Source organism: Rhincodon typus, chromosome 32, assembly GCF_021869965.1.
Source record: "Rhincodon typus isolate 14 chromosome 32, sRhiTyp1.1, whole genome shotgun sequence".
In the NCBI taxonomy this organism is placed as follows: domain Eukaryota; kingdom Metazoa; phylum Chordata; class Chondrichthyes; order Orectolobiformes; family Rhincodontidae; genus Rhincodon; species Rhincodon typus.
This window is the reverse complement of record NC_063363.1, coordinates 6,317,784-6,342,849: the sequence shown is the minus strand read 5'-3', so window position 1 is coordinate 6,342,849 and position 25,066 is coordinate 6,317,784. Positions and strand designations below refer to the sequence as shown.

Genomic DNA, 25,066 nt, shown 5'->3' with positions numbered 1-25,066 from the left:
TCCCTTTGGGAAAATATCAAGTGCAGAGCACAGACAGACAAACACACATCATTACATTTTTCCACTCAGTATGAAACTTGATGCTAAGTGGCTGTGTTTTATTACATTATTTAAAGAAGACAACTATGAGGATAGGCAGGCCGGCCCATTAGCACCATTAGTAAACGGCTAGACAATTGGATTAAGCCTCTCTCTTGTTTCTCGCTTTCTCCCCATCTCAATAACAAACTATTCCCCTATACCTTATTCCAAACTGCTTCTGAAGAACTGAGAAGTATAAATTATTTCCTTGCTGGAAAATTTATTGTTAAATGCTGACAGAGAAGATGAATTTGATTTAAGGTTGTCTGTGGAAGATTACAACACAGGCAATGGGGAGAGACTAGTGGTCACCAATTAATGTATTAGATCCTACTTCTCCCCTCAGCGACGGTGACTATAAAACCATAAAGCATGCCACTATTGTCAATCTTTCGTTGTCTTGTTTACTGCATAATCAATTGTTCAATAAAATGATTCTACAAATCAATGAAATTTTCAGCATTTTAAACCTCCTACTGTACGGTCGCAAGGAATTATTATCCACACAAATTACGACATTGATCAAATCATAGTCCATTAAATGTCATTGCTCGATCTTCTGCCCAGTTGTTTTTATGTCAGTCTGCTCCTATCTATTTGAATGTGATTTCTATCTTCTTTGTTGCTCTGTGAGCTAGCTGTTGCTGCACAAGTCACTGAGGCTCTTAGGCTGTGCAGAAGAGTCAGACCACAGGAATGACATCAGCCAGCAGTATGGACTGAAACCCAATGCAGATCTGTCTTTCACATCTGATTACACAGGCAATTAATCATCCCAAGCTGCAAAACACAAGAGGAGGCCAGGCAAAAAAAAATTGCCCATGGATCTGGGGATTTGAGCGAAGCTTCATTTTAATGGAAAGAGAAGATCACAAGTCCCAGAGAGGTTCAGATCCACCTGCAACTCACTGCTGCACAGAGCATCTGAGGAAGCTATCATTACCTCGTGGAGCTCATAGAGAGAAAGATGAATTTCTACTCTTTCTGGGCATCTGTTCCTTTGATTCTCACAACATTGTTGCTTTCTGAAGGTAAGACAATCTTTACAATCCTTTTGAAATCAAATGTGTACAACTGCCACTTTTCATCCATTCTCATCCTGCTGGGTATCCAGTTTGTTAAGTACCCTGAGAAGTTTCTTTCAAAGGGCGCACCCTATTTAAACCTGAATGATTGTAATGCTTGTCCTTAAATTGGATAGTATAAATCAATTTTAACTACCGTGTAATGCTTTCAAATGCCACTTTGTGACCTAACACTTAAATGGACATTGCTGCCATGATTGGTCATTAGCAGATTTAACTGAAAGAAGGCATGCCAATATGAGATTACACACAGTCCACTGATGTCCCCTTAATCCATCAGAGAATCACAGCTTCTCGATAAATAAGCTAGCCAAGCCAGTCTTGGCAAGTGGCCTATTCTGAATCTTGAACTAGAAGGTCTTTAACGTTGGAGTGCAGATGTTTGCAGGTACTTCCGAAATAATGAATCATTTGTTTAGATTGTTTGATAGTTTTCACTGACAGTAGCAAAGCTGACAATCAGCAGTGCAAAATAAATGAATTGTTCCAGTGCATCTTCCGGATTGCTTTTAAACATCAGGATATAGATAGGCTGGAGACTTGGTCAGAGAAATGGCAAATGGAGTTTAAATCCGCACAAATGCGAACTGATGCATTTTTGGAAGATCTTTTTCAGGAGAGAAGCATACAGTAAATGGCAGAACGCTTAGTAACAGTAACATATAGAGACATTGAGAAATACAGGTCCACATTTCCCTGGAAGTAGCGACACAAACAGGTAAAGTTTTCAAGAAGACATGTGATATGCTTGCCTTCATCAGTCAGGGCATAAAGTATAAAAATTGGCAAGTCATGTTGCAGATGTACAGAACTTTAGTTAGGCCATACTTGGAATTTTGTGTACAATTCTGGTCGCCATGTTACCAGAAGGATGTAGGGGCTTTGGCAAGAGTACAAAAATGGTTTACCAGGATGCTACCTGGTTTGGAGGGTATGAGCTATGAGGAGAGTTTGGACAAACTCAGTTTGTTTTTACTTTTCATGACAAAGAATGAGAGCTGACCTAATAGAGGTTTACAAAATTTTGAGAGGCACGGATAGAAATGGATGGTCAGAGTCTATTTCCCCAGGGTAGAAATGTCAATTACTAGGGGTCGTAGATTTAAATTAAAAGCGGGTAAATTTGAACAGGATGTGAGAGACAAGTTTTTTATACAGAGGGTGGTAAATGCATGTAATGTGCTGCCAGAGGGTGTGGTGGGGCCAGATACAATAGCAACTTTTAAAAGGCAACTTGATACATACGTGAATAGGCAGGGAATAGAGGGATATAGACCACCTAGAGGCAAAAGGTTTCTCGTTTGGAAAGACATCATGTGTCAGCGCAGTGTTGGTGGGTAAGAGCCTATTCCTATGCTGTACTGTTCTTTGTTCTTTATCATTCGTGCCAGAATACAACAGAATAAAAATGAAAACATTCTGGACAAATATATGCAGAACAAGACCGACAAATGGATTTACTGAGAGGTCAGTTCTCCTCTCTCTCCTTACAAATTAGAGGATATTATATCGATGCAGCAAGCTACAGTTTGACTGAATGGGCAATTTCAGCCCATAGTTCCTTACACATGGATTCTCAATCTTTGTGTATTCTTCCAAGAAAGGAGCATCACCTTCCTAGTAATTACAGAGCAGCAGTAACGAGAACCTGGCAGAATTTGACCTACCCACCGAGAGACCAAGCACATTCATTGATAATTTGCGGAGACAAAAATCTTGAATAATGTGTACTCGTCAGGGATAGCAAAGCCGTGCTTAATTACATTGTTATGGGAAAATTATATATTTCCTGGTTTATTATGTAATAATTACAAATGTATGCATTGTGGATCTGGTATGATTCTAAAAAGAATGAGAGCCAATTTGCACAGAACAAGTTCCCATAAACAGCAATGTGATCATGAACGAATTAGCAGTTTTATGTTGAGGGATAAATTATGCCAGGGCACTGGAAAGAACTCCACTGTTCTAGGAAATAGTGGTAAGGGATCTTTTACATCTACTTGACTAGACTGTTTAACTCTCATATGAGAGACAGCACCTCCACTGAGGTGAGACTTGAGACCACAACCTCCTGCCTCAGACAACAGTGTTACCAACTAAGTCATTGCTGACACTTCTCTGATATGTTTAATGCTTCCAGCAATGAGGAATTTCAGTTACGAAGAAAGATTAGACAAAGTTGAGACTATTCTCCTTTGAGAGGACAAGCTGAACAAGGGATTTGATAGAAGTTTTCAAAATCACAAGGAGATTGCATAGAGTAGATTGGGAGAAACTGTTCCCATTTGTAAATGAGAAGGCAGAGATATAACATCATTTGCAAAAGAAGCAAATGTGGTATGAGAGAACAAGGTGTACAGCTGGATGAACACAGCAGGCCAAGCAGCATCAGAGGAGCAGGAAGGCTGACATTTTGGGCCTAGACCCTTCTTCAGAAATGGGGGAGGGGAAGGGGGTTCTGAAATAAATAGGGAGAGATCCACTGAGGTTTGTCCGGAGGGAGGAGGCTCCTCTGATGCTGCTTGGCCTGCTGTGTTCATCCAGCTCTACACCTTGTTATCTCAGATTCTCCAACATCTGCAGTTCCTATTATCTGTGGTATGACAGAAAAGCCTTTATTTATTGAGTAATCAGGATCTGGAACACATTAGCTCGAAATGTGTTCAATTGATGTATTCAGGAGACTATTAGCTGCTTATTTAAATAGAAGCATCAGGGTTATGGGGAAAAGGCAGGAGGATGGCATTAAATCATCACACTCATTAGACAGCTGGTCCAGACTCATAATGCCAAATGGAAACAACAAATGCTGGAGATCACAGCAGGTCAGGCAGCATCCATAGAGAGAGCAAGCTAATCTTTTGAGTCTGGATGATTCTTCGTCAGAGCTGAATGAAGTGATAAACAGTCTGATGAAGAGTAATCCTGACTCGAAGTGTTAGCTTGCTCTCTCCCCTTGGATGCTGTCTGACCCACTGTGATCTCCTGTGTTGGTTATTTTCAGTACAGATTCCAGTATCTGCAGTAATTTGCTCTGTCATACTGCCAAATGGCTTCTTCTGCACAGTCACAATTATGTGGTTCTGTGATGTGCCTGATACACTTCGATCACACTCTGTATGCAGAATTGTGATTGATTTGTAGGCAACGGATAAATAAAAGATCAGACAGAAGTGTTGGAATCCTCAAAGTACATTAAACTACTTAAGCTTCATTTGAAATTTTAGTTTTAGAGTTTGTTCAGCAGAGGTTGTTCCTGAAGGTGGTAACTAATATGAATGAGTCAAAATTCCATGATAAAATCAGGTACAACCACTTGCAAAGGTTAAAGTGGCCAACAAATGGTGATTGGTAAAATAGCAGGCATTATAATTTCAGATGCTCCACAAAATACACCTTGAATATAACATTGTTTTTCTGCTCACTTCCCTCTTGAGATATGAATATGGATCCTCTTTAAGGAAGAAAACTGACAGCCAACTGCTTCCTCTACTGTACAGGTATTTCAAACAACCTGCTCAAACACATTATGATAAACATCCTGAGCAGGTGGGACTTGAACCTGGAACTTCTGTCCCTGAGACAGAGACATTACCAGTGCACCACAAGATGCCTTCCCTCTATGATGTAAGTTAGGCAATTTACTGCAATGTTGGATGTCGACACAATGTATCAGTCTAAATTGAATTCCAATTGCATTTATTTTCCCTCTGGAGTTTAATATGATAGGAATGGTTTTAGCAGCTATCAATTTATAAGTAGTTCCTTTCTACCAAATACTGTTGGTGGATTTGGTAAATGAATGTTATTGCGAAATCACTTCAATAACAATAAATACATAACAAGGAAGGTAACCCAATTAATCCAACTCCCTGCTGATCAGTGTCAGATTGAAGATCAAGATTCATTCATTTTCCGAGCTGGATTTGTTGTTATCAGCTGCGGCTGACTATTGCTGGGCTAGATAGAGAAAAATTGACCAATTCTCACACTTGCCATTGATCCCAGTACTGCAAGGTTGATTGTAGAAGGTTGTTTGTGTCCAGGAGGCCGGTGTCCAGTGGCATACCACAGGGATCAGTGCTGGGTCCCTTACTGTTCATGATATATATTAATCACATAGAGGAGAATGTGGGGAGATGATTAGTACGTTTGCGGGTTATACAGAGAATGGTCAAGTGGTTAATAGTGAGGAAGAAGTTCTTAGCTTACAGGAAGATATAGACAGGTTGGTCAGATGGGTAGATGGAACGTAACCCTGAAAAGTGTGAGGTGACGCATTTTGGAAGACGGAACAAGACAAAGGAGTACTCAAAGAATGGCAAAACACTCAAAGCTCCAAGGAGCAAAGGGACCTTGGAGTTCTTGTCCACAGATCCCTGAAAGCGACTGCCCAGGTTAATAGGGTCATTAAGAAAGTATATGGGACACTTGCCTTTATTAGTCAAGGCTAGATTATAAGAGCAGGGAGGTTATGTTGGAGCTGCACAGGACTTTGCTTAGGCCACAGTTGGAGTACTGTGTGCAGTTCTGGTCACCACATTATAGGAAGAATGTGATTGCACTGGAGGGGGTGCAGAGGACATTCACGAGGATGTTGCCTGGGATGGAGCATATTAACTATGAAGAGAGACTAGATAGACTCAGTTTATTTCCTTTGGTGCAGAGAAGGCTAGGGGGTTTCTGGATTGAAATGTATAACATTATGAGGGAGTGGACTGGGTGGATAGAAAGCAGCAGTTCCCCTTAGTTGAATGTTCAATAACTAGTGGTCATAATTCTAAGTTGAAAGACAGGAGGTTTAGAAAGGGTGTGAGGAAATATTTCTTCACCCAGAAGGTGGCGGGAATCTGGAATACACCGCCTAGGAGATATTAGAAGCGGAACACCTCACAACCTTTAAAGAGTAAAAACCAAAGGAACTGCAGATGCTGTAAATCAGGAACAAAAACAGAAGTTGCTGGAAAAGCTCAGCAGGTCTGGCAGCATCTGTGAAGAAAATAATCAGAATTAATGTTTCGGGTTGGGTGACCCTCCCTCAGAACCTTTAAAGAGTACTTGGACGAGCACTTAAAATGTCATCGAAGAGTATGGGCCAAGTGCTGGAAAGTGTGATGAGTGGAGATAGGTCGATGCAGACTTGATGGGCTGAAGGGCCCCTTCTGTGCTGTATGGCTCAATGAGTATTGGTGGCGTTAGACACACAGCCCAGATTGTACAGAATGGGTTCCATGTTTCTTTACACATTGGGAATTGATCTTCAGCTTCATGATATTGTGCACACAAACTCTCTGACACACTGCTATTAACAAGTAGCGCAAATCCACATTGGTGAATGGGTAGAGGCTAACGAAAGGGTGACACTGGTTGTCAATGACAGCGAACAGCAGGTACTACTGAACTGATAATCCACCTTAAAACCTGAGCAAAAAGGTCTTGTGGCACTGTGGTAGTGTCCCTACCTCAGGACTAAAAGATCCAAGTTCAAGTTTCACCTGTTCAGAAGGCTTGTCTGAGCATGTTGATTGAAGTACCATACAGTAGAGGCAGCAAGTTGACTGTCATGTTTTATTGGTGGTGTTTAGCAGATGAAAAAAATACCTTTGGTGATGGAGGAAAGTAAAATGTTCACTTGTGTGTAAGAGCACTTCTGGGTATAAAAAATCCTGAGCAACCATCTTTCTAATTGACTTCAAAGAGAAAGAAAATTGCGGGGCTAGATGGATGGATCTGGTGTAAAGTGAGCTGCCAATTCTCTATCATCCATTTTGCAGTCTTGAAGACCAATTTCATCCCTCATTCTTACCAGGGTAATTTTTACAGCGTGAAATGACACATGTGGAATTTGTTATGTATTATATAGGCCAGACTGGGTGAAGATGGCAAATTATGTTCCACATAAAACATTAGTGAACCTGGTGGATTTTTTAATGACGATTTTCAGGCACCATTACTGATATCCACTTTTTATATTTTCCAATCAACCGGTCCAGAAATGTTATTACACACCTCTGAAGTAGGTGGGACTTGAACCTGGGCCTGTCCTAGCTCAAACTCGGGACATTATCCACTGCACCACAAGCACCTTAACATCTATTTTTTTTTTCTAGATTCATTTAATGAATGGCATTTAAATTCCCCATATTCCTTGGAGAGAATTTGAATTCATATCTCCAGAACACTAGTCCAGTTCTCTGGGCTTCTGGCCCAGTAACATAACCACTATGCCATTTATTAAGAAAAATTTCCTTTTGATAGTTTCTCGGTCCATGCTTATGAAAGAATTTTCTTTGATGGCTGATTGAGTAAAAGGAAGACTTTATCAACTTATAATGTTTTATGAAATATCTGTTTCCCACTGCGTTTTTACAACTCCACTTGGAATATGACTTCTGCTACTTATTATAGGCACATATTCCAATATTCTAGGATTTAGCATCAATGTTTTGTTTTAATTTCCAGGGAATTAAGTTATCTCGAAGCAAAAATAATGTGTGGAGTTTGATGGACTTGCAGAGATCCGTTGCATATTTACTATTTCTAAACAATAAAACGTAAATAGACACCTCAACGATTTATCAAGGACAATCATCTAGCTTCAACAGGTTTATCTCTGGTACTCTTGATTTTAATTGTTGGAGACTGATGCACTAGCCAAGCTCAAAGTATTGGTAACTTTTTCACCAGCTCATCTTCAGGCACTCAATGTCAATTCAATTAAACACTCCCAAAAATATTATCTGAATAAATATCATTGAAACAGCATATATGACTGAGTGAAATTCCCATAGACAGTTTGCAATAAGATTACAAAGTTAAGGTTTAAGAGAGATTGTGGCAAATAATTGCGTAACAATATTATTCAATAGAATCAGAAGATGTGGAGATCCCTCTATATGTGTTGTACTATTCTATAGAGTACCCAGTGTTTGAGCAGGTTTAGAGGCAAATATCTAAATTCATTTAATTACTTATCTCTCAACCAAAAAGATTATCTGGTCATTATCTCATTGCTGCTTGTGGGAATCTGCCATGTTTCCTCTGTTATAATAGCAACTACTTCAGAAAGTACTTAAAAAGCTATAAAGAATTTCAAGGCATCCTGAGGTCAGGGATGTTGTTGTATAAATCACAGAATAACATAACAATACAGCATGGAAGGAGGCTATTCAGCCCCTCAAGGTCTGTGCTGGAATTTTTGAACAGCAGTGCATTTCATCTCGGACTCCAGCTCTTCCCCCAAAACCATGTATTTTTCTCTTCCCCTTTGCAAGTTCTCTCTTTTCCTTTATGATACACCTACAAATCAAAGAGTTTTATTTTGTCAGGACAGAGAAGTGGAAACCAAACAGAGAGCCCAAGACCAGGTTTACTCCAGCTTTCGGACTATCTCATGACCAATTATTCCAAGGGAGTCCGTCCTGTACGAGACTGGAGGAAAACAACAACAGTGGCTATTGATGTCATGGTGTATGCAATTCTAGATGTGGTACGTAATCCCAACATCTCTCATGATGCTGCCTAAATGGTCACAATTTCTCAATTGGCTTTCGATGAAGCTCCAAAGTGGTCACTCATGTTCAATTGTCTTTCGTTTCAATGTTTTCCTGGCTTACCTAAAAGGGTATGAAATTGAAGTGATTCAGTCACTAAACTAGTAACCCGGTGAGTGCAAATTCAAATCTCAACCATAAGGATTGGACTTCAGTTTCAAAAATCTAGAATTAACAGGGCAGAACAGGTCTTTTCTAAAAAAAAAAGACACGATCCATAAGCTTGTATACAACTACCCGGAACACGGATGTCCCTTGCGGAAGGGAGACTTGCATACTTACACAGTCTGGTCTGCATGTGACTCCAGTCCCACACCAACAACTGCCCTTGTGAAATGATCTAGTAAACTGCTTAGTTCTAACCAGAGTTGAGTAAAAGGTGCTTGCAACACCTACATATGCCCAAGAATGAAAATGCAGTCACAATGATGTTTCCTGCTCTGTCCCGGGCCACTCAGAGGTGATTTGATTTATTTATTGTCATGTGTACCCAAGTACAGTGAAAAGCTTTGTTTACGAGCAGCTCAGGCAGATCACATTAAGCAAGGACATAGAGACCACAGGGTGAAAAACAACTTAGACAGAAGCATATGGATTATATCGCCCGGGGCATGCGCTAGGCAAGATCAACATTAACAGGATCAGCATTATTTGAAGTTAGAGAGTCCATTCATCTGTCTAATAATGGCTGGAAAGAAGCTGTTCCTGAACCTGCTCGTGCATGGGTTCAAGCTTCTGTATCTTCTGCCTGACAGAAGAGGCTGTGGGAGAGCATTACTGGGGTGCGATGGGTCTTTGATGATGTTGGCAGCCTTTCCATGGCAGCAAGCCATTTAACTGGAGTCCATGGATGGAAGTTTGGCTTCTGTGATGGTCTGGACTGCGCACACCACCTTCTGTAGTTTCTTACTGTTCTGGGCAGTTATGCACCCAGACAGAATGCTTTCAGTGGTGCATCTGTAAAAGTTGGTAAGGGTCTTAAGTTGGTAAGGTGCTTAAGTAAATTCCTGACTGAGAAGCATTTTTTAAGGCTCGATATTTATGGTTAGACATGTAGAACATGAAATGTTACAGCGAGTGACCTTGCTCCTATTAAGATCTCTGGGCTCCATATTTCAAAGGCGTCAGACAGATTTCATTGATTCCACCCAGGAACATCAGTGAGGCTGTGTTCACCATTGCTAGAAGGGTCTAATACGAAGAAAAAATTAACCACTCATTAGTGATCCTTCTCTAGATATTCTTTTGAATGTTGTTCAGGAGAGAAAGGAAGTTCTTTTCCCCACGGAATACCACAGGAGTCTATCCTGACTGATGAAGGCAGCCTGGACAAAGATGACTGTAAAGGTTAGTGCCTCTGAGTGGCTCGAGAGAGGCCAGTAGCAACTAGAGCATGAATTGATCTGCTACGCTCCACCAGGGTATGTACCACGGTCTACTCAGTGCTTCTTGCCCCTAGGAGTGTGAGTAATCGGGTTACCATACCAGAAGACTGTCACATGCAAGATGGGATGCCAGGGTCATCATTAGATGTGTTGTGTAATCAACTTTACTTGCACACAATGGTACTGCCTCTCACACTTTACACTTAAAATTGAAAAAAGGAGCGACAACACTCAGTAGCTCACATGCCGTTGGATATTTGGCCTTTCTTCACAACTAGAAGATTGTACACCTCTGGCAGCTTTTCACCAAAGACTTACATGGAACTAGTACACAACAACAAAAATGGCTTCAGGATGAGCAGCTCAGGTATCTCGGGTGCACTTACCATATAATGCTTCATTATTTTTCATCAACTGGAGCTCTTCGACAAACTGAACCACTTTTCACAGCTGAACCTTTTAACATTCAAATTCCCTCATGCCACATTCTTCTTAGTAGTAACACATACCAACAATCACCATTCTGGGGATTGACTTTCAAATGTACCAATGCAGGTATAGTGCTCACATCCCCATACTAATATCCCTTAATACTTCCCTCCAATTGCAGGAGAAGAATATGCAACATATGTGGGAATGTACCCAGACTCGCGTTGATGGATATGGGGGGAGGGGGCTGGTGGGAAGTGGCTGTCTAACATAAGGTTCCTCAACCCCTTTATCAGTGTTGGTACAAAGAAACTCCTTGGTTATGAAGGAGCTAAATTACTGGGCAGGTTTGGAGATGGGGAGTGAGGATAGATAAATTTCACCCTGTCTCACGTATATAGTGAGATTGTGAACAAATGATTTCCATTCTTGCCTAATGGAATTGCGCCCTTGAAAGTAATTCCAGCTTCTGAGGTGTTCATGAATATTCATGACATGCAAATGAATACAAACAGAATTCTGATCAGGGGTCAATCCACTCTGAAAGGTTCCAGCTACTTAATACCAAACTTTAACTAGCTGCCGGGAAACTAAACTTTTGTCTCCGTCCAATTAAGTTGCCCTACCCACCCTTCTAAACCTTCTGGGTCAGTGGGAAGATTCCACCCTAAAGAGCCCTCCCTTCTCACTCATAACTGAGAATGTACCTTTGGTTAATGTTGTCATTTGTTTAATTTCAGGATGAGAAAAATCAAGTTTTAACCACTTATATCTGGTACCGACAGGTGAGAACATGCAACTGACTTGAGATTGGTGCATTTTTGTTCGATTTAATATGTAGAGAAAAGATAGTTATAAATTTGCTTCAAGTCAGCAAGTTCCATTTCTTTACCAAAATGTTTTATTACACCTCTTTCTCAATGTTATGCTGTTCCTTTTCTTGCAGATTTCACATCAATCTAATACAATTTGCCCTATTCAGGATTTAGCCCAACTCCTTTTTCATAGGAAAAAAGTCAACATCCACCACACTTGGTTTAATGTTTACATTGACTTAATGATGAATGCACTGTTGACAGTTGTAAAAACCCATCTGGCTCACTCCTTTAGGGAAGGAAGTCTGCCATCCTTAGTGGGTCTTGTCTATATACAACTCCAGATCCATCATTATGCCACTGAGTCTTAACTACCCTTTGGCCAGCTAGGGATGGGCAATAGATGCTGGCTTAGCCAATGACGCCATCCCATGAATTTAAAAATAAATAAATTTCACCAGATTTGAGGTTTATCAAACATCAATTGAGTTACCCAAATGTATCCCAGCTTTTATTTAAAATTGCATTCCCACAAAGTCTCGATACAAAATTGAATTATCTGAAAATTGACTTCTATACCTTGTTAATCCAGCTGCTTGTCTGCATACTAGGTAGAATATTTGTGTGGAACAGTGCAGACCCTCAGAGTAACAGATTCTGCAACATTTTTTAGATCTGGACAGATGAATTCTTGATGTGGAATCCCAAGAACTTTGATGACATCAAGCAGATATCAATTCCCACTGCAAACATATGGGTGCCAGACATTTTAATAAATGAATTGTAAGTAATCTTACCATTAATAAAAACAGAGCAGGGAAAAATAAAAACTTGCATCTAGTGTTGGTATCAAGGATACTTTTGACCCACATGGGTATTTTTGAATCCTGTCCTTCAAAGTTTCTAAGCTCTGCTTTACTAAAGACAGTCTGATCTTTTCTTTAGTTCAGTTTCAATTTTACTGTCATCTTCTGCTCTAAGAATATCTGGTATTGATTGTCATCACAGTCTCAGAACTTGCACTATGATTTCACATTCCTTTCCTCCCACAAGATTTGGAGACAACTATACTGATACTGAGGAGCAAGGTAGTTCCCACAGTATCTCAATAATCTTCAACAGGTTGATTTGATTTGATTTAATTTATTATTGTCACATGTATCTAGATACAGTGAAAAGTTTTGTTTTGCGTGCAGAACAGGCAGATCATACCATACAAAATGCATTAGGGTAATAGGACAGAGTGGAGAATTCAACTTTACAGCTGAAGAGAAGGTGCACAAAGAGCAAGATCAACATTAAACTTAAAATTTGAAAGGTCCATTCAGAAGCCTAAGAACAGTGGGGAAGAAGCTGTTCTTGAATCTGTTGGTATGTGTGTTTAAGCTTTGGTATCCTCCGCCCGACAGAAGAGATTGGAACAGATTATAACAGGGGTGGGAGGTGGATTATGTTGGCTGCCTTCCCAAGGCAGTGAGAAGTATAGATGGAGTGAATGGATGAATGGTTGGCTTGCGTGATGTATTGGACTATGTTCACAACTCTCTGCAGTATCTTACAATCCTCGACACAGCAGTTACTGCACCAAGCTCTGACACATCTGGATAGAATGCTTACAGGCAGTCTGCTCACTTTGGCAGCTCAATGTAAGCACTGGGACTCAGGAACATCTCTGTAACCTTCTCCAGCACTGAAACCCTTCAAGGACTCTATTAACCTGCAACTCTAGACTCTGGTGTAATTCCTGCTTTCAGAATTGATTTTTTTTAATCAACATGTTGAAAGATTCTATCACACACCTCTAGGGCAGGTGGGACTTGAACCCAGACCTTCTGGCCCAATGGTAAAGACATTACCTTGCACTACAAGAGCCCTCCTGCTTTCATTGTTCCAAAGGTAGTGACAATACCTCCAGCTGCATACAGAGCTCCAGCTCTGAAATTCCCTCAGTAGACCTCTCCACCCACCCCCACCTCCTCCACCCCCATTCTTCCTCCTCCTTTAAGGCGTTCTTTTTGACTGCTATCAATCACCTATCCTAACCTGTCCTAGGAAGCATATTCGGATATTTCGCTACATTATATAAATGCTTATAGTTGTAAAGATTTCTCATTTGCAGTTGCTATGTGTAGATGCATGGAACAAAAGTATGGAGTGAAACTGGTTAGCAGATCCACTCAGGATTTTCCCATGAGCCTTCCAGCAGCCAGTTACAACGTTGAATTGAACTGACAGCATTGTGTCGAGAACACACAATCCAATCTCACATTTGCCTCGTCCCGACTACCTCATTTCACTCCATCATCCAATCCTTCAGGTTCCTCTTACCCTTGTGTTTACCTCATCTTTTCTTAAATGCAGCAATGCTACTCACCTCAACTAGTCCTGTGGTCATGTATTGAAACATGTGTTTTCATGTAGTGTTGATGTAGGTAAGTCACCTGATATCCCATACGTCTACGTTGACTATGAAGGCCGAGTGAAAAACTACAAACCCATCCAAGTAGTTACTGCCTGTAGCCTGGATATCTACAACTTCCCATTTGACGTCCAGAACTGCACATTCACATTCACAAGTTGGCTACACAACAGTAAGTAATAGATGATGTATAAAATACAATAAGCTTTGTTTGCTGTGATCTTTGAAGAAAGGTGAGAATTTAGAGAGAGGAACTAGAGAGATACTTTTGACTCACATTGAAGCAAAACATAAAGAGATGACACAAGTATGTCAATTCACTTTTATGCAGGGTTAAAACTCTCATGTAAATGTATCATTCCTGTCTAGTGTTGCATTGTATCTCTCAGCAGATCCATTATATACCTTAAAGGCACATGCTTATGATATCATTACCATATTATGGCACGTGACCTAGTGGTATAAAGGTGTCAGTCACCATCTTCCTGAGCTCTGTCTTTTTGCAGCATGGCATGCTGAGGAAAGCATGCCACAGTTTATCCAAGTTGCTTGGCTTGAGTCTAGAAATGCAAGTGCCTGTGCTTATTATGTAAATATGTAGATATCAAGTGCTGTAGCTAAAGTCCCTAACAGCTCCTTGGTGGTATGTGACCCACGTCTCATTTGTATGTTACGGAAGCCAACCTAATTATCACAGCTTGATAGTGGAAGAATATTAGCTATCATGTCACCTCGCACCATCTAGAACAGATGGAAAACTACTTCAAGTAAAATTCCAAGACCACAGAGCAGTTTGGTACTTCAGTGAACATATAGCTGGAAATACATTAGAATATGGGCTGACAATAGGAACATTGGCAATGTCAAGGAGCAGGAAATTCTGCACATTGAAGTTTATTCTTCATGCTGTTGATCACCAATCCTGGCATACACTTTCTCTGGTACATTATTACAAATATTTATCACATTCTAATTATGTAGTTGATTTCAAGTTATCTATTTGTCACCTTACAATAAGGCATAATTTTTCTATTATAAATTTTAAATTTACTTTCACTCGTTTAACTTAATTTTCTCTGGTCCTACAAGCTTGTCTTGCTTGTAGTAAGATTCCAGGGGAAAAAAAAACAAGAGATTGCACCAGGTAATAATGGTACTCATTTAACGAGCTAGTGCAGGCACAATGGGCCAAATGGCCCCCTTTCTGTGCCAAAACACTTCTGTGATTCTGTGGCCTTATCGTCACCATGTTAATACTTTATACAGCTTGATCCACTTCCTCTTTTAACTACTTTTCTAGACCGTAAAGCTTAATCTCCTTTCGTTGTTCATAATAGTTCACTTTAGTTTTTGCTAAGCAAAATTTTCAAACCATTTTTGTGACTCATTCAGTTAATGGGTGAGAATAGATGATTTTCTTCTGAATTCCCTGCCTGAAGGCAGGCCTGACGTAGGTTCCGTAATCCCCCCAGCTCGAATAGGAATTGAACACCCTACCATTGGCATCAATCTCATCCCCGCATCAGTCCGCTAGGAAGTCTGAGTTACTCTGGCAACACTCACTTCTGACATGTCAGTGCACAAGAACACTTAGATCTGGAACTCACTTACAGTCTGGAACTATGGATAGTGATGGTAAGTCTCTCCATCACATGGCTGACCAGGAATCCCTCTGGCACTTAGCAGTTGCCATAGGCATGTGTTGGAAGGATTTGCAGGTTGATACTCAACGTGTCTGATTTCATAGTGAATGGACTTTCCTTTGTCATTAAGTCCTGGAGTGGGATTTGAACTGCAAACTTCTGGTTCAGAGGCAGGTACATTGCCACTGCACCACAAGACCTCATCAGTAAGGAGTTCAAAAGTACTATTAAAAAGGACAGAGAAAATTGGTGATGGAACAACATTATGCCCATAGGTGTCACTAGTGTGTGTTATAAATAAGAGATAATTCAGCGATGGCAAAACTTTCTCTGAGATCATTGTGGAAGAACATATATTTATCATGCTTCAGATGCTGCTGGTGCTGTTATTGAGTTGAACTCCAGTCAACTGTTTACTGTAGCAACATTGGAAGATTCAATCATTGAATGACATGGTTTAGAAGTTTAACAAGGCACAGAGTGCCTCTTGTACCAACCAATGAGTTGGATGAGGAGCAGGACGGATGACAAAACTCAGAGTCGACAGCCTATCCAATAGCAAGTAAACTCTATTTACTCGGTAAATAGTATCCATTTAAACAGCAGTCTACAGAGTCTATTTAAAAAGAGCTGCTACAGACTGTGGTAAATGGAACTCTGTTTCTGGCTCAGAGCCTCACTCAACAGAAACACAGGTTTGGAGGATTTGCTGTCAGAAAGAATAACTCAATATGGCAGCACTTACCTTTTCACCAAAGAACCAGAAGAGAGTTAGAGAACCTGTTTCAATATAACACCTTTCAAAAGCTGTACAGCCAATGAAGGACTTTTGAAGCAAAGTTTGCTGTCATAATGTAGGAAACGCAGTCATCGGTTTACAAACAGGACTAATTATACTTAAGTCTAAAGTTCATATCCAGCCCGTTTTATCGTGTTCTTCCTCTCCTTATACTTACTCACAAATTAATATCAAGACCCCAGTTTTGCACATAAGGAATTGTTTAATACACAAATAGGTAGACTGATTTATCCAGAAAATTAGTGGCAGTGTTATAATTACAGAACTTGTACAAATACCTGTTTGGTTCCTCACATCAGAAACTCTTTACCATAGTGATGCTTCACATTATTTCCCCTCTAGAAATTTGCACAAGAAGCATAACCACACCTACTTCAAGGTGTACCACAACACTGTTCACCAGTTATTAACTGTTTCTTGACCTAATTGACTCCAGGTAAATTCTCATCCTTTTGTTAAATCTCTCCAGTCCTCATCCTTCCCCATGTCTGTGACTTCCTCCAGCCCTGCATCAGTCTGAGATCACTATATTCCTCCAAATGTAGCTCTTTCACATCCCTGTCTCTCAACCATCCATCCTTTCAGCAATCTGGGCCCTATGCTCAGGAATCCCACCTTAAACCTCTCCTCCTCTTCATTTTTCTCTCCTTCTTTACGGTGCTTATTAAAACCCACCTCTTTGACTGTGCATTTGGCCATCTGCCCTTACAATTTATTGTGTGGCTTTGTTTATTTGATAACCCTAATGGGAAATGTCTAAGCACCTTTTATTAAATGAAAGTTCTATATAAATTTGAGTTTTTGCTGTGTTATTCTAAAATTAGTATGCAAGCTGCCCAACTGTTTTGCTTTAATATTTCCAGTCCAAGACATTAATATCTCCCTGTGGCGATCTGCTGAACTTGTGAAATACGACAGAAGCGTTTTCATGAATCAAGGTGAATGGGAGCTTCTTTATGTCGATACCCAGTTCAATGAGTTTAACCTTGAACGAGGATTGTCTGCGGGCTATGCAGAAATGCGCTTTTTTGTAAGTCCTTCTTGCTTAACACTTTATGATCAGCCTTTGGCCTTTGTAAGGGAGGCGGTGGCATAGTGGTAATGTCACTAGTCTAATAAACTCAGGTTACAATTCTGGAGACATGGGTTCATGTTCCACCATATCAGGTGGTGAATTCAATTTTAAAAAAGTCTGGAATGAAAAGCTAACCTGAAGGCAGCTGTGCAATCGTTGCTGACTGATGTAAATATCTGGTCAGCATGTCTGTCTCAACCTCTCTTCATAAAAAAGACAGGATAAAAAATACACTTCTTAAAGCGGTAGTGTTGTTAAACAAGACGGAGTTAGATGTAGTTCTTAGGGCTAAAGGCACCAAACAGGGGACTTATCCAGAGAAAGAGAGAACAGGGGACTGAAGTTGGTTGATTCACCCTGGAGCAGAGCAGGCTCAAGGGGCCAAATGACCTATTCCGGCTCCTATTTTCTGTGTTTTTATGTTTCATGGGGAAGAGAGGTTGAGATATCTTTGAAGTCAGGAACATAGGAACAAGAGGTGATCACTTAGCTCCTGCAGCCAGCCCCATCATTTAATTAGATAATCGTTCATCTATGATCTAATTCCACACTCCTGCTCTAATCCATTTGATTAACAAAAGAAAACCTGTTGATTTTAGGTGAAAAATTAACTGTTAATTTAATATCTATTTCCATTTGCAGAAATTAAATTTACATCACATTTTACATATATAATTGTATCCAATCTTCATTCCTGAAAGATCCAGCTACAATTTTTTAGTCTATCCATCAGTTCCCATTAATATCTGAAAACCTCAATTAAATCAATCTTAACCTTCCCAATTCCACAGATACTGCCCTAGCTACTATAATCTCTCCCCAAACCTAACCCTTGAAGTCCAGTAATCATTCAAGTAAAGCTAATTGTTTTCCTAATTCTGAATTCCTGTTCTGAAGAAGGGTCACTTGATTTGAAACACTAACTTTGTCTTGTCTCCACAGATGCTACTGAGTTTCTCCAGCAATTTCAATTCTTGTTCATTTCATATATTTCCAAATGTTTGTACTAAGATCTGACCAGAGTTTGGCAGGTGTGGTCTAACTAGAGCTTTGTGTAGCTTTCATGTAAATTCAGCCCATGGTATTTTCATACCAATCTTTCTCTCTTGCTTTACCTTAGCTCGTCATTCGAAGACGTCCTTTGTTCTATGCGGTTAGTTTGCTGTTGCCCAGTATCTTCCTCATGGTCATGGATATCATTGGGTTTTACTTGCCTCCGGACAGTGGAGAGAGAGTGTCATTTAAAATTACCCTTCTTCTGGGGTATTCCGTTTTTCTCATCATTGTGTCTGATACCCTTCCAGCCACAGCCATCGGCACTCCACTGATAGGTAAATAGTAACTTCTTCCACTTGTGACTTTTGACCGTATTCTGTGTTTTGTTAAATACTGAATGTTGGACATTGGAATTTTTCAAAAGAAAAATAGCATTAGAAATTGTACTTTGGAAACAGTGATCTACTGATCACAGGGTTGTTACAGCTCAGAAGGAGGCTATTTGGCCCATCAAGACTATACAACTACAAATCCCACAGCTAAGTAATCTCTAGAGGGAGAATGATGAAAAAACAAAAATATGTTAATAGGGGAAGAGTTAATTGGATAGAAGGATAAAGGATAATACAAACAGGGAAGGTCATAGCTACTTAATGACCTTGTCTAACCAATGGTACAAGTACATCTATATACAATGAGCAAAGAAGAAGTCCTGAAGAAGAGTAATATTAGACTCGAAACTTTACCACTGTTTCTCTCTCCACAGATGCCACCAGCCCTGTTGTGTTTTGCCAGCAATGTCTATCTTTATTTCGGATTTCCAGCACCCCTCAGTGTTTTACATAGAAACCACATAGGTTTAGTTCACACACCTATATTGTGTCAGGCACATCTGCTTAACTTTGAGTGCCATGGAGTTCTTCAAGATCTACGTTTAAACATGTCCATGTCTAGCTTCAAGTTGCTGACTAGTGATTCAGGATGGCTCTAATGGTGTGGATATTTAACTTGAACGTTCGGTGGGAGAAGCCAGACTTGTCTTGCTTAGCGCAAAGGAGAAAGAGGGGATATTTGATAGAGATGTATAAGATTATGGCAGATTTAGATAAAAGACAAAGAAAAGCAGTTCCCGATAACTGATGAAACAAAACCAAGGGTTCTCAGATTTAAGATTCTGCATAAGAGATGCAGGGGGAGGACAAAAGAAAGAATCTTTTTAAGCAGTTAGTGGTAATGAATTGGCCCTCTCTGCCTGTGAGGTTGGATTGATGGAGATGATGAATGAATTCAAAAGAAAGCTGCATGGGCACTTGAGGGAAATAATCATCTGGGCTATGGGGACAGACTGACAGAAATAGGAATAGGACTGACAGATTTGCTCTCCAGAGAGCCAGCATTGACTTGATGGGCTGAAAGTCCTCCTTCTGTGCCACAATGATTCTTTGACCCTTAGGCCAAAGAATTGTCCTGGTTCTGGCATAGACATACCTCTGTTTCCCTTCACTCCCTAAGCAAATCACGAAGGACTCCATAATAAACTTAATTCATATGAAACAAATTGGGTATAAATCAGAAGGATCTCACACTACCGTCTCAAAATGGCTGCATCATTCATGATTAATAAAATGCAGAAATAAATAATTTGGGTATCCCCTGGTCTTCTCACCTTGGGGGCTGCATTGCTGTCAACGACTGGGACTGCCTTTGCTCACCTCATTTGTGTAACTATCCTTCACACATCTCCAACAAAATCATTCTGCCTTCAGAGGGAGACATTGTTGAAGTTTCGGTATGAGTTCAGTTTGCTGCAGTTCACGTTTTAATGTGTACCCTGTAGACCGTGTACTGCATTACACTGTTTAAATAGAATCCTTTGTCTGAATAAATAGTCATTGTTTAGAGTCTTACTGTTAGCCATATTCTGCCCCAACTCACTGATTCTGCTCAAAGGTTTAATTTCATGCTTAATAGTTGATTATTTCAGTAACCAAATTCTATTCTTCACACCTCCTCCCCCCTGCACCCCACTTTCTCCATTTCTACTCCAGGTGTATACTTTGTGGTTTGCATGGCTCTGCTGGTGATCAGCCTGACTGAGACCATTCTAATAGTGCAATTGGTGCACAAACAGGACCTCCGGTCACACGCACCAGAGTGGGTGAAGAGTCTGATTCTGGACAAAGCCACAGTCTTGCTCTGTCTCCGCAACAAGACTCAGTTCCGCTCCATGCGTCAGCACAGTGAAACATCAGATAACGCCAGGGACAGAAAGGACAGCATGGGTAAGTGCCAGGGCAAGCCAGGGTAAAATTTAGCAGAAATGTCACAGAAGGACATGTAAGCGTGTGAAATATGACATTAACAGCCCAGTAAAGACTATCAAGACTGACTCACGCATCCTAACAGCTGCTGCATCTTCAGGGTGTCCTGAAGTTATGGATGGTGTGATACAAATGGAAAGTTCTTTGTTTAACTTGATGTGGGTTTGCAGGTCAGGTGTCACACTATGTCTTAACACCTGAGCTACTCTAATTGTGGGATACCTAAAGAATTCTCCAGCAGCAGCTTGCATTTATATAGAACCTCTGACATCTCAAAGTGCTTCTTGGGCAGGTTATCAAGGAGAAAATTGGACTCTAAGCCCCATCAAGGGATGTGTATTAGGTGATATAAATCTCAGTCAAAGAGGTAGGCTTCAAGGAGTGGCTTAAAGAAAGACAGAGGGCCTTGGAGATTTAGGGAGAAATTCCCATTCTTCAGGGCTCAGGTGGCTTATGGCATGCCACCAATGGAGGAACGATTAAAGTCGGGGATGGGCAAGAGGTGGGCTTTGGAAAAATGCAGAGATCTCAGAGGTTGTACGGCCAGACTCGATTACAAAGTTAAGGAGGAATTATGGCCATGGATAGATTTTAAGCAGAGCAACTGTGATTTCTTTCTTTATCTTGACAGTGCAACTGAATCACTTTGCCTGTGAGAATGGGACGGACTGCGAGAAACCACTTAGCTCTAGCTTACCTCAGGCAGACACACACCTTACTGTGGACAACATCTTGCACGAGATCTCAGCAATTCGCCAATTCCTGGAGAAGAGGGATGAGTACAGAGATATCGCCAAGGAGTGGCTGCAAATTGGGTACGTTTTGGACGTACTCCTCTTCCGTGTCTACCTAGTGGCTGTCCTGGCCTACGCAATCAGCTTGGGTACTCTGTGGTCCATTTGGCAGTACTCTTAAGTCAACAACATGATAAACTGTACATGTGCCTCCACCTGACGCAGCATAAATGCATAACTTGCTTTATCCCTGTGTAGTGCTGGGTTTACAGAACAGAAACTTGCCATTGGGGCTCAACAGGCTCATGCTAGCTCCATTTAAACCAACTCGCATTCTCTTCATCCAGCCCTGTGAATGTTACCTTCTATTCCTCTCTCCCTAACACACTTACCCTGAAGTACACCTATGATCTCCCACACAGGGACTCATACACATCTCGTGTGTTGACACAGACAGCGTTTTATGTATGCACCTTGCCACCTCCCCACCAACCGCGCCAACTCCCCTCCCCCCATTATGGCTATAGTGGAATTAAAGTATAATCTTGACACGATCTGTTTGAGTAAATACAACAAGTTTATTTTACCTTGTCATGGGAGACACAATTATTCTAGCCCTTCTGAGCTCTCTGCCTTGTTCTCCCTGAGTAATAATTTTGCATTACATTTATACAGTTATTCTGCCCATTTTGCCTGGACATTTCTTACATCATAGAGCTGCAAAACTTATTGCGGTAGGACACATACCACCCACAGCCACATTCCCAGGTCACACACACACATGCGTGATCAGACCATGTTCTGTTTGCTGAACACTGCAACTAGTAGCAATGTTGTAGTGTTGCAACAAGATTACCTCCGACAAGGCTTATTCTAACTACAGCCTTGAAATATGACCCTGACTGTTTCCTTAACCAGTCACACAATGCTTTCTTAGCACAAACACACCAAGGCCTAATGTTCCCAATCCATAGTGTGGCACATCTGCAATACGCTAATGAAGTTCTTGAGACAAGAACAGTTATCTATTCAGCCAGAGATGTCTAGAGTTAGAACTGCAAGAGCTTTCAAACATACATCCTCACTATATCTTGCAAACAGACTCCCTTTGCTGGTATATGTATTTATGGTGGCATCAAGTTGACAAAATGCACATTGCAATTTTCAAGCCACTACACCAATCAGAAACTGGCATAGTCAGATCATCCAGCAATTTTATGGAGCACACTGATAATCTGAATAATAAGCAAATCAGATTGTGTCAATTTTCCATTCAGATTATGTCTTCTAATTTTCCATAATCTACAAGATAGAACATTTCTCCACTATTCATTACGCACAAAGGGGATACATTCCTTTTTGTCACGGTGGTTATTTGCCTAAAGCTAATCCAATATGATTGAGTATAATGCCTTTTCTGAACTGGTATCCTGTTGAAGCCTCAGAGCAACATTAGGCAGTTCCACCCAATTCTAATATGATTTAATGGACAGGATCAGTTAAAATAAATTTCATAAATGTTGGTGATATTGTAAACACAGCTTCTTCCCATTCAGATTCCTTCCATATTACGGGCAGCACAAAATATACTTCACTTAGTTTCATTAGCTCTTAATCATGATCATTCCTCTTCTGAGTGTTCTTTCCATGATCCTGGTAATCTAATATAGGGGACAAGATTGGCATAATGTCACTGGAATACATCATAATATTATTAGTGGATAAATCAAATCCCAGCCTGAAAGCTGGTTTGATAGATTTTTTTTACCCATTCTGGCCTACATGTGACTCCAGACTCACAGCAATGCAGTTGTTTCTTAACTTCATCTGCAATAGCTGAGCAAGCCATTCCGTTCAGGCATGTTTAAGGATGAGCAGAAAATGCAGGCCTTTCTGGTAATGCCCACACCATGAAAGGTTTAAAACAAATCCTGGGGGTCACTGATTTCTCCTGCAGTCTCCGTTTATTCCTGAACAATGCCCACGCCATGAAAGGTTTAAAAAAATCCTAGATGACTTCCTTTAATACATCCTATCTGTGCTGAAACTGAGAGTCATTTCTGTATCTTCCACTTTAACTCTGTGGATCTTTCTCACCTCCCTCCCACAATCAGCAGTATCATGACAACCAGATGTATTCACAGCATGTTCACAGTGAATTCATACATTGCATTTGGTGCTTCAACTTCAAAAACAACAGAAAAGCTTTAACTTTAAACAAAGCCCATGGTTAGTTTATTCCACAACTATTACTGAAAGTTATTAAGGAAACAAAATGTGATACCATTGTTAGGTAAAATCAAAGATTGAAAGTAAATATAGGCAAAAAAAATTATAAAATCAGTTTTGATCATTAAAGTTGCAAGTACATTTCTTGCTTGAAGATTTCTCTTTCCAACGCGAAGGTGTTGAAAATTTGAAGTAAGAATTGATTGGCTGGGATGGCTTCTGTAGTTAAATAGTTGGAGGTTGCTTGCTTAGTGAGGCTCGATAAGTAGACAAGCTTTGTGATGGAGAGAGAGACAGAGAGAGAAGGTTTCTTGTTCCTCAATAGTTCGGCAGTTACAACATTTGCAGATTGTTAGACCTTTCAGCAGAGCTATGGTTGATTCCTCAAAACTTTCTCTTTAACTGAGAACTTACCTCTTTGAAGGTCAAAAAACACACGACATCAGGTTATAGACTAACAGGTTTATTTGAAAACACTAGCTTTCGGATTGTTGCACCTTCACTAGGTGTAGTGAGAGAGGCATCAAAACACAGAACTTATAAGTAAAAGATCACAAGGTCATACAACTGATGTGAATGTATTGAATAAACTGAAATGGCTGGCAGATTCCCTCCTGTTAAATGTTTAATCCGTTAGAAAGCAGAAGCAGGTTTCAATTGATTAAAATGCAAATCCCAGAATTTATTTCAAATCACTGCCCCAAGATAACTAAAGGTTTTGATTTTTTTACTTATAAATTCTGTGTTCTGTTTCAAATGAACCTGTTGGACTATAATCTGGTGTCATGTGATTTTTGACCTGTCCAACTCAGCCCAACACCAGCACCCCCACATCATTTCTTTGAGGGTATGATCTCTCAGAAACCTTCCTGGGGATTTGGATTTTAAATTATTGCCTTTCGCAGCCTTATACAGATCAAGCCTATGTTAACAGTTGAGTCATCATTGTCCCACAGAACAAAGACAATTATATTTACACTGGCCTGTTAATCCAGAGACCCAAGTAATGTGTTGAGGTCCCGTGTTCAAATCTTGCCACGGCAGACAGTGGAATTTGAATTCAGTAAAAATCTGGAATGATGAGTCTAATGACGACTGTGAATCCATTGCTGAATGTTGGGGAAAATTGATCCGGTTCACAAATATCCTTCAGAGAAGAAAACTGCCATCCTTACCTGGTCTGGCCAACATGTGACTCCAGACCCACAGCAAAGTGACTGACTTTTAGCTGCCCTCTGGGCATTTAGGAATGGGCAATAATGCCCTCATCACATGAATTAATTAATTTTTTAAAAATGGAATTCCATGTTTTCTTCTTCTGCTAATCTCAAGCATTATTGAATTCTCAGACATGTGCGAAGGGTTCTTTCTGTTGTCTACCAGTCAGTTAAATTACGTGACTCCTTTTTCTGGCTGTTCTCGGTCTGTCTGCTTTTCACTGGTGGTGTATTAACAGGAATTGTCATATAGCCCATGGCAGCCATTTTTATATACTGTGT

At 40.4% G+C, this 25,066-nt stretch overlaps 1 protein-coding gene across 1 annotated transcript; it reads left to right on the top strand.

Annotated features, from left to right (window-relative positions):
* Positions 1 to 1,048: 1,048 nt before the first annotated feature.
* On the top strand, positions 1,049 to 21,519 carry htr3a (5-hydroxytryptamine (serotonin) receptor 3A). Its single transcript, XM_048615586.1, has 9 exons — positions 1,049 to 1,112; positions 8,498 to 8,658; positions 11,277 to 11,321; positions 12,025 to 12,134; positions 13,773 to 13,942; positions 17,076 to 17,242; positions 18,408 to 18,618; positions 20,332 to 20,565; positions 21,236 to 21,519. Exons 1-9 carry the CDS (start codon positions 1,049 to 1,051, stop codon positions 21,517 to 21,519), a joined length of 1,446 nt encoding a protein of 481 aa, XP_048471543.1.
* Positions 21,520 to 25,066: the final 3,547 nt, after the last annotated feature.